Consider the following 10,178-nt stretch of genomic DNA (forward strand, 5'->3'; position numbering starts at 1 on the left):
CAAAGATTAAGCTATCAATGATAGAAAATATTAGTGTCTATCGCTGATAGACTTTCATTTACTATTTATATTTCTTATTTCTTATAATAATCAAACGTGATGATTGGCTTGTTGGTGTTAAGTCGCTTATGAATTGAGTACTTTCAAGTCATGGGTATGGAACTCAACCTCTAGTTCTTGTGAAAAAAAGGGGAAGAAGAAAAAATTCAAATAAAGAAAAGAAAAATTTTTAAAATAAGAGAAAGAGAAGAAGTAAAAACTGAAAAAATGAAAGAAAATTAAATAGAAAAAAATGAAGCAGTAAAAACTAAAAAAATGAAAGAAAATTAAATAGAAAAAAATGAAGCAAAAAATGGGACAAATGAAAGAAAAACTAGAAAAAGAAAAAGAAAAGGAAGAAGCAAAAAATCGGAGAAAGAAAATAAAATAAAATAATAAAAAAAGATAAGGGAAGAAGCAATCAGAGAAAGAGAAGAAAATAAAAATAAAAGAAGGAATAGCAAGAACTAAAGAAAGAAAATTAAAAAAATTAAAAAAAAAAAGAATAAGCAAAAACCAAAGAAAGAAAAAGAAAGTAAAATAAAAAAGAAAAAAAAGGATAAAAAGAAAGAAATGAAAGAAAATAAAAAGTAAAGGAAAGAAAAAGAAAGGGAAAATGAAGAAAATAAAAAATAAAGGAAAGAATAAAACAAAATTTAAAAAAAAAAAAAGAAGAAGAAGAAGAAGAAGCAAAAGCTGAGAAAGAAAATAAAATAAAAAAATAAAAGAAGGAGGGAAGAAGCAAAACTCGATGAAAAGAAAGAAAATAAAAAGACAAAAAAAATGTGTACAACAAAATAAGACAAGGGAGAACGAAATTAAAAATTAAAAAAAAAAATTCAAAAATTGACTAGTCAATTCATCCATATTTGCAAATATTTTAAAGATGTAATATATTTTTAAATTTTTTCTCTTATTGTACTATGTATTACAAATATCCTATTTATTATTGTTAGATGTTGATTCCACTTGAAGACACTAGTCCCACTATTTTCCACTAAAGAGTTAATGGAATTTTGGGTGTCAATTTTTCATCAACTAAAAAATTACATGATTTTTAATTCTCTTGGCAAAATGGAAATTCATGAGATTTTGAAAAAAACCTAAACCTAATTCTCTCTCAAAGTTTTGTTTAATTTCCCTCCAAATTGGTCACTCATCGGATCTCATCATCCCGTTCTAAGGCCGGAGAGTAGTCGGGAAGACTCTCATGGTAGTTTATGAACCGTTTGTGAGAAGATTTGATTGAAATCAGAGAATCAATTTGGAGCTATAAAGGTTGTACTTTTAATCCCTTTAATTTATGTTAAATTGCATGCTTATTTCATGAAACTAACCTAATTAGAGTGCTTTAGATCCTTTATTGCTTCCCTCATGCATGTGTAAATTCCATCAGAAATCCCCTACGTGGTTTTTGTGCTCGACAAAAACTCAAATACGTCAATTAACTACTCAATGTTTTTTTTTTTTTTTTTTTTTTTTGGACAAAACCCATGTAAGGATAGTAGAAAAATCTATACCCTTGGTGATAAAGAACATAAAACTTTGCCAAATTTTGTCTTGTGAGTTCATAAAAGCACCACTTATAGACATGAAGACTGCAATGAACGAATAGATTAATTAAACAAACTCTAAATACCTTCATTTTATTATTTTAAATAAGCTCTAGGTTTCCCAATTTTATATTTTTTTCAAAAAAGACAAAAAGAGTGTCTCAATTTTGATTTGTCATCTAAAATATTTTTTAATGAGAAGTATTATCAAACAATCTACAAGTGTCATTTGTGACCCCTTCTAAGTTAATATTTTAAGACAAATAAATAAATGTATGCTTATGAATGTCATATTTGGACTTCCTTTTTGTTTGTTTGAGAAAATTACTCACATTTGGGCAATAAGTTGGTAATGGATGCAAGTTATTCTCTTTTGATATTTGTAGTCCTCCCATTATTATTGTATAATTAATTGCCTAATGATGATATCAAATTGATCTCAATCTGAAGGGAGGTTTTTTTTCTTTTTTTCCTCAAATTTGATGTTGAATTAGCAATGTATTCTTTGATCAAAAGATAGTACATTGCCAAAGGTAAATAAATACAATTACAAGAAATTGACATTTGAAATATTATAATTGCCCATTTTCAAATTTAGATAACATGCATTTGACTTTTTTTAAAAAATGGAGAATTTATGAAGTATATACCAAACAGTTTAGTTATGGTCATATTTTGACAATATTTTATGATCTTAAATTCAGATATGACCTACTAATAATAAATACTTTATTCATGATAAATATAGGGAATTTTCAATAGACATCACATTAATAGGAAAATAATTGAAAAACCCCCCACTCAAAAGAAGAAGAAAAAATCACAATTAAGGTTAGGTAAGTTAGGTGTGTTTGGATTAATTTGAAAATTTTAAAAATAAATAAATAGATAAATTATTTTTTTAAAAAAAATCAAGTGTTTAACAACTGCTCAAAAGAGATTTTTAGACAAATAAGTTTATGAAATTAGTTAGTTTAGGATAAACACTTGAAATAGGTCATTAAATACTTAATTCTTAAAATTACCAAAATGCTTCAAAAATCATCTATCTCAATCCCACTATGTTGACTACTGCTATCATTACCGACCAACTCCCGCCACCTCCAGCCACCACCGTCGGCCAATTCCTGCCACCTCCTACGACCACCTTCGATTGTCGTTGCCAGCCAAGTCTAGCCGCCACTACCAATGGGCATCCCCAACCACTACTGCAGTCGGCCAAAACCAACCACCACTACTAGTCACCACTACCGACTGCCATTTCCGACCACTATCATTGTCGACCACCTTTGACCATCCCAGACAATCAACTTTGGTTGACTATTGTTTTAAATTATTAGTTCATAGTATTTTATATTCATCATTTATAATAATTTGATATAGATTATAACAAACCAAACAAATTAGTATATAAAAACACTTTTGAACGTTTTTATTTCAAACCATTCTTTTATAAAAAAAATGTTTAAATAAAAAAATAAATTTTTGAATAGCATTTTGCCGTCAAGTAAATATGATTATAGAATGTTCAAGAATTACAGGATTCAGTGGCAAATTTTGTTATTTACATGATTTGTTTCTGCAAAGCTCACTTCAGTATAGGATTATTATCCCACACATATCCTATTAGACTTATTTACCGATGACAAAGGTAACTCAATTTTTTTATTTAAAACAATAAATTACATATCTAGTATCTAAACTTTAAATTTTGTATCTATTCCGTACTCAAACTTTTAACGTTACAAATTTAATCATGGCAGTGGCAAATTTTAAAAGTTCATAAATCTGCTGCTAAGTGTAAAATTGAACGTCTAAGATCCACTGTTAAATCAATTAATTTTCAAAATTTCTAAATTCGTCAAGGACCTAGTAGATATAAAATTACTAGTTTAGAAGCCTATTAGAAACGTTTGAAATAATTTAACCTAAAATAAACCTAATGGAGTTTAAAATTAAAATTAGACTAATCCATACGGATCTGCATTCTGCTGCCATTTTCCATTTTTGAGTAAATTTGCTGCCAGTATTTAACCTTCAAATGATATGTTTTTAATATTAAACGTTCTACACTATTTCTTTAGACCAAAACATCATGGTGATTCACACTAAATAAACCTGAGTAAAAAGATATGAGTAATTACAATGGGTAATACTTTCGAGGTTAACAATCAAGTGCATAGCAATATTTTTTAAAAATTGTAAATATAGCAAAATCTATCCATGATAAATTATCACTAGTAGATCCCTATTAGTGATAGATTATATCACTGATAGACTATAGTTCATCATTGATATGCTCTCAAATTTTGCTATATATGTTTGTTTTTTTTTTGTTCTGTGTTATATCTGATAATACTTTGGACTTGATCGTTATATTTGTAATTGCACCAAATAAAAAAATATGATTGTAAATTAACTTGTTGAGTAATGGGGAGTAAGCTAGTTCTGAAAAATGCTGGTCCCTATAATGCCAAGGGCTTACATTCTTGATCAATCCTATTATAGGCCCCTCTATGTTGTAGTCTAGAAATGAATAAAATGATCATCAAATAAAAGTTCCCAGATATCCTACATGCTTACATATGAAGAAATGATGTGTTTCTATTCTGAATACAATTCTAACTGTCCTCTATTACAATGATGAAAAAGAAATAAGCTTCCCAAGACAATGGCTTTAGGACATGATTTCCAATTCAATGAAAAAACAATCAGCACTCAAGGGAAAGAGAACGAACCTCCAATTTGATTTGTATCACTTGGGGGACTAATGGCCACCCAGAGAAGAGATATGGTGATGGCGAGAAGTCCCGACCACACGAAAACAATGGTCGGCGTCCTTCCTCTTCTTCCCATGAGCCCCTTGGCGAAGGGGTAGAGATGAACTAGAACCCAGAAACTGAAGAAAACACCACCTATCAACCTGCTCCACTGTGGAATTGTACTGTAGATTGTGCGGCTGACCCCAACCGCAATGGCAATTAGGTTGATCATTATGATTGTGATAGGTGGAATCATGAGGGACGTCCACTTCACGATGTAGAGATCGGCGAATTCATCATCCACATCATCACCAGCTGATTTGGATGTCAAGGTGAAAGAAATTTCAATCCCAGCAATGACTTTTAGCAAACCCTGAAGCACAGCAGCAAGATGAGCACTGGTGCCTCCAATCAACCAAAACTGCTCATTTCTCCACCATTCTTCTAATTCAATGCCAGACCATTTAATTTCAAGAACAGCAAGTAGGCATAGAGTGATGGTGATGACTAAAAGGTAAGTGAGGAAAGTGACATTGAGAGTCTGAACTATAAATTGCCCCGAAAATAGTGAAAGTGCAGGGAGGAAACAGTAGACTATGAGGAAGATGGAAGTGAACGGGTAGATTCCGACGTTAAGGTAGGCTATTCTTTGCAGAATCTTCATTCTTGGACTAGCCAAGAGTGCATTATTTCTGGAGAAGAAAATCTCCACTGACCCAGTAGCCCACCGGAGGACTTGATGCAGCCTATCAGTGAGATTGATCGGCGCAGTTCCACGAAAAGCATCGCGTTTAGTTACACAGTAAATGGACTTCCATCCCCTATTATGCATCCTGTACCCAGTGACCACATCTTCTGTGACAGATCCATAAATCCACCCAACCCGTTGGCCCCATTCGGTCTTATCTTCATACCAACAAGAAATGACACTGATCGCCTCTGCAACAGTTGATGCATCCAGAAGATCACGAGGAATGGTAAGAGCACCGGGAGGACGTCCATATTTCACAGCTGGATGATCGGCTAATGGGCGTCCTTGAAACTCGGCAATTGGAATCGAATCAACAAGAAACGCAGAATTTCCAAACCTTTTCGGGAACAAGGATAGGTCCATCTCTTCATCATCTGAGTCACCCATTCTTAGGCCACGATGCTCTTCGGGGTTATTTGAAATCGATGTATGCCTTTTACGTTTACCAAAGCAGCAGCTACAACAACCAGGGTGCTGCTCTTTAGATCGATGAGGGTCAAAACCATAAAGGGCAATCCTTCTAAAGAGACATCCTGTTCCAACATATACTGGACCTTGAAGTCCATCAAGGGCTCGCATGTTAACGTCAAAGAACACAGTGTTGTGATTGGCATATCGATCTGAAGGATCAATACCCTCGAACCTTTGAGGGAACTGAACATAACAAATACGATCACCTCCACGGTCCATCATGAAACACATTCCTTCTCTCATTGCCTGGGAGTTGTATATATAATGGTCACAATCAAGATTGAGTATAAATGGCCCATTTGACATAATAGCGGATGCTCGAACTAGAGCATTCATGGCCCCTGCTTTTTTGTTATGATCATAGCCAGGACGTTTTTCTCGAGAAACATAAACAAGTAGAGGAAGGCGGATGTCCACCTCTGACAGGTCAAGTAGTTTAGTTTCATCAGCAGTTCCATGTAGCGGCTCATCACTGGGAGGTTTAAGCATCACCTGCAAATAAGCTATTATTAGTAAGCCTCTAAAATATCCTTCCCTCTTCCCAACTGCTTCTTCCAACAAAATAAAAGGTATAGAAACATAAGCATGAATCCAGATGAACATAAAAAGCTGCAGCTACAATTTTAGAAAGAAAGTCAATTTTTTGTTTTCTTTCATATCTTTTTCCTTATTTGCTGGTTTTTAGCTCTTGGAAAACTTATTATTTATAAATCAAGAGATGAATCTGTACAGCCCACCCTGATGATGCATCCTTTTCAAGAAGGATGAACAGAACCGTAATCACTTGTCATTTACTTTCCAGGTTTTTATCACTATATAAAGGAAATCTCAGAGACTGTTCGTCTCCCAGCTTCAAGTGAGAGTTGTTCATCCAAATTTATTTTCGTAATTTTTCTTTCTTTCATGAACATCAGTTATGGGGCCTCTCGTGATATGATTTCCTTGGCTTTTGTACTGGGACAATGTCTGATATTTCATTTTGCTTTTTATGACAATTTTCTATCGTGGACCAGTGACGGAATAATCAGCAAGCAGGTGGAAAATAATATTGCAATGACTGTGATAAGTACCTGTATTATACCAGCGTGGTCACCCTTGGAGTGCTCGGCAGAAGGTTGCATCCAAGTTCCAGGCCAATGGGTTCCATCGGCCATCCATGTTGCTTTAGGGATCTTTATAGTCTCCAGAGGTTCATCATCACCAACATTTTGCCTCTGACGCTTCATAGCTTTGATTTCCTCCCTTGCATGATATGCATCAGATCGACGACGAATAGAATCCGGAAGTCCATTTATACAAACCTTGAACTCATCGTACTCACGTTTCACACGTCTGCGATCCTTGACAAAATCAGATCGCACTTTATTCTTGAACGGATCTCTCTTCAGATTGAAGTAAGAATCAGGATTCCTAGGTTCAATATCATGTTTTCGACAGAAAGGAACCCATGTGTTAGCAAAACTTGCTGCTTCTGCCATGGCCTCAAAGGTTAGAAGGGCACCTCCGTCGTCTGAAACATAGCAAGCAAGCTTTTCAACAGGATAGTCGGCAGCTAAAATTGACAAGATCGTGTTTGCAGTTACAAGAGGAGGCTCTTTTTCTGGGTCTGCAGTAGAAACAAAAACATCTATTCCTGGAAGATCAGATTTTCCAGTAGGATTACTAGGGCTAGGTGTTTCAAACTTATCCTTCAGAACATTAAGATCTGTTGCCCGATTTACAGGGCAAAGCTTGGGCAATTGATCAAGAAGCCAAGAAAAAGCAAACCATATTTCACAAACAACTGACATTGCCCACAACCAATATGCATCTGTATTCGGATGCCGAACCCTCCAAGCCAAGAAAAATCCAAGAACAACCATACGGACAAGAATTAGAAGCCTGTGAGGAAAGGTATTACAAAATGAAAGTTAATCGGCCATGATGGGAATGGAATAATGAATATGAGGGTTAAAAGAAAATGCAAATTAGATGGAATATAAAAAACACTTGAGGACCAAAAACACAATTCAAATCATAACGTGAATCAAAACTAAAATGGACGGTCTATATGTAGTCATGGTTAGCTTATATACATCAAAAAGTACAATTTACCATAGTGCAATTTCTTTATCCCGTGTGGCAGAGAATCAGGTGATGAGCTATAAAGCTACTTGTTACCTGAAGTACTATCACTGGCAAGCAACTTACTATATTAAAACCACGTATAGATTCCTACTAATTCAAATCATATAGCTTATTTGATTTCGTAATTTGTTCAAAAGCTTAGGCTTCAGCATCCCCGTTGAGAATGAAATTACAATTACTATAAGATATAGAGAACAAAAATGAAAGAGCAAGCAGTAGAGAAACAGAGATCATACCTATATGGGCTGAGAACAGCAGCACGAATTTTAAGTTTCCGTGTCAATGGCCTCCATGGTTTGTTCATAAATTCTTTTGGTTCACTAACCTCATCGTCTTTATCATTTCCATTTCCCGTAACCCCATCCTTTGGCCATATAGCATTTCCATACCCATAAGTACCCTTTGTTTCAAAAAGCCACCTATTATGATCAAAATCTCCAACTCCAGTTTGACTCCTCACCATCATGGACTTTGTTGATTTCATTAATGACAATCTTCTCTCGCCCTTTGACATTGTGCGTGTGGGAGGAAGTGGCAGCGGACGCCCATGTTCAGCAGTTGTTTCATCAATATCTTTGTTCTTATATGGCTCCTTGCAACCAGGACATATCCCATTCCCTGATTTAACTTCATCCACATAGCAATCGCGACATATCTTGAAATCGCACTCACAGGGGAGAATGTCATTACCACGTTCATCACTCATAACTTTTGCATCACACCCTGGTACTGCACAGGAAGATCCTTTTGTGCCAGCCATTTGAGGATGGGTTGCTTCAGATTCAATTACCTTATCCATAAGATGAGCTCGTGTCACACTATTAAATCCCCCCGTAAAGAGTGAATTCGAGACATATTGCTCTTCAACCTTCTGTGAGATGGATGGATCCATAGGTTGATTGTCAGGTGTTGGTGGTATGTGCACTGTGTAGTTTGTAAAGTCACCACTCCCCAGTTCACTATCAAGATCATCCCTCGAATAGCTAACATACCGACCAGACGAAGTTCGCCGAGCAAATGTTACAGTCTGAGGCATTGGCTGCTTCTGTGCATCAGAAACATCAGAAGTTGATGATAGATTTGAACGGGTCAGCTTAAATGACTTAGACGCCATGACAAACAGTAAACACGCTTCTTCCCCCAGAATCTGCAAATGCAAAAGACAATAAAGCAAACCCGAATCAAGAATCCATCAGCACCATACACAAGATCCTAAAGTTCAACAATCACAATCACGAACAGGAAATCATTTTCCTTTACATCAAAAGTCATAATCCGCTAAGCTGCTTACTAGTTAGTAATACGCAACTAGTCAAAATCAAAATGAAGACTAAGCTACAAGCATCACAGTAAAAGTAGATCGTCGATCGATCTATTGAAAGCTTCTTATGGATGCTCGGGAAAAGGGTAAAGAAAGGAAACAGAAATTCCCACAGGAATCTCAAAAGTCCTCTAGACAGAGCATCCAAGAGAAGAAATGGCCGATTATCAAACAAATCAAGAAACCATCTAGCCTTTTAAAACGAAAAGATTAGAAAAAGGGGGGAAAAGAGAAAACCCATCAGAGAACTCTTACCCTACTACATTATCTCAACTTCAGCAGCCCAAAATGGAAAAAAGAAAAAGAAAAAATGAACTCGCACCTTGAACTCTGTATTAGCTAAAAACCAAAGATCAAGGAGCTGAGCCGCGTCCGCCGTATGCAGCCCCCGATGGTGAAGAAATCAAATTCAAACCAAGAATCCCTCCTCCTAAATGAAGTTAAAAGAAGGGTTGAAGGAAGATGCAGAGAAAAAGAGAGGGAGAGAGAAAGAACAAGGGAACTGGGTCATAAACATGAGGGGCAACACTAATGAATCATGATTAAAGAAGCTTTTTGGGATTAATTTTATACCTTCAAAACATGTTAACTTTAATGGGTTTTTACAGAAATGGAGAGAAAAGTTGGAGAGAATGAGTTTTGAGGAAGTCAGCAGAGTAGATGAACACAGCCGGCGGTTCTTTACCGGTTCATTTCCAATCTATAGCTACCCTTCCGTCATTTGGCTCGCTTCAAAATCAAGATTTAAGTTTTTTTCAGGAAAAAGGAAAAGAAAATTTTTCTTTCTCGCCTTTTTCAACTTTGATTAAATTAATACAGAAATTTTCATAAGAAATGGAAGTGTGTGGCCTTTTGTTTTTCGGTTTAACCCGGACAGGATGGAGTAGAATGCGGAGATTTTTTAAATTCTTTTTTCTTTTTCTTTTCTTTTTTGGGTCAGAAAGTGTAATAATTGACGTAATAATTTAGGAATGGTAAGGGCTAAATTTGTAATTTAGTTTCTAGAACTTTTATCATTTTAAATTTTCTCATGAGTACTTTTAAACTCTATTTTTGTGTGAAAATGTGTTTATATTCATAAACACCTTGAAATTTCTATCGATATTTTACATTTTTATAGATTTAATATCGATATAAATCGATATTTCTATTAT

At 35.1% G+C, this 10,178-nt stretch overlaps 1 protein-coding gene across 4 annotated transcripts; it reads right to left on the minus strand.

The window, feature by feature from the left end:
• Positions 1-3,987: 3,987 nt before the first annotated feature.
• On the minus strand, positions 3,988-9,894 carry LOC120088057 (cellulose synthase-like protein D3). Of its 4 annotated transcripts, XM_039045089.2 has the most exons (5): positions 9,598-9,894; positions 9,347-9,454; positions 7,940-8,850; positions 6,647-7,457; positions 3,988-6,068 (listed from the first exon to the last, which is right to left on the minus strand). In XM_039045089.2, exons 3-5 carry the CDS (start codon positions 8,815-8,817, stop codon positions 4,311-4,313), a joined length of 3,447 nt encoding a protein of 1,148 aa, XP_038901017.1. In that variant the 5' UTR covers positions 8,818-8,850; positions 9,347-9,454; positions 9,598-9,894; the 3' UTR covers positions 3,988-4,310. The 4 variants fall into 4 exon arrangements, with proteins under 4 accessions (XP_038901017.1, XP_038901016.1, XP_038901018.1 ...); XM_039045088.2 differs by lacking the exon at positions 9,598-9,894 and having other exon boundaries at positions 9,347-9,596; XM_039045090.2 differs by lacking the exon at positions 9,598-9,894 and having other exon boundaries at positions 9,280-9,417.
• Positions 9,895-10,178: the final 284 nt, after the last annotated feature.

Source organism: Benincasa hispida, chromosome 10, assembly GCF_027475165.1.
Source record: "Benincasa hispida cultivar pf3 chromosome 10, pf3_genome.v1.1, whole genome shotgun sequence".
Taxonomy (NCBI): Eukaryota; Viridiplantae; Streptophyta; class Magnoliopsida; order Cucurbitales; family Cucurbitaceae; genus Benincasa; species Benincasa hispida.

Excerpts from the sequence above, each read along its gene's own strand:
- LOC120088057 (XM_039045089.2), bottom strand. The coding sequence starts at position 8,817 with ATGGCGTCTAAGTCATTTAAGCTGACCCGTTCAAATCTATCATCAACT. Across the intron at positions 7,458-7,939 it reads GCTGTTCTCAGCCCATATAG|GCTTCTAATTCTTGTCCGTA; the intron begins GTATGATCTCTG and ends CTTTCCTCACAG. Across the intron at positions 6,069-6,646 it reads ACCACGCTGGTATAATACAG|GTGATGCTTAAACCTCCCAG; the intron begins GTACTTATCACA and ends GCTTATTTGCAG.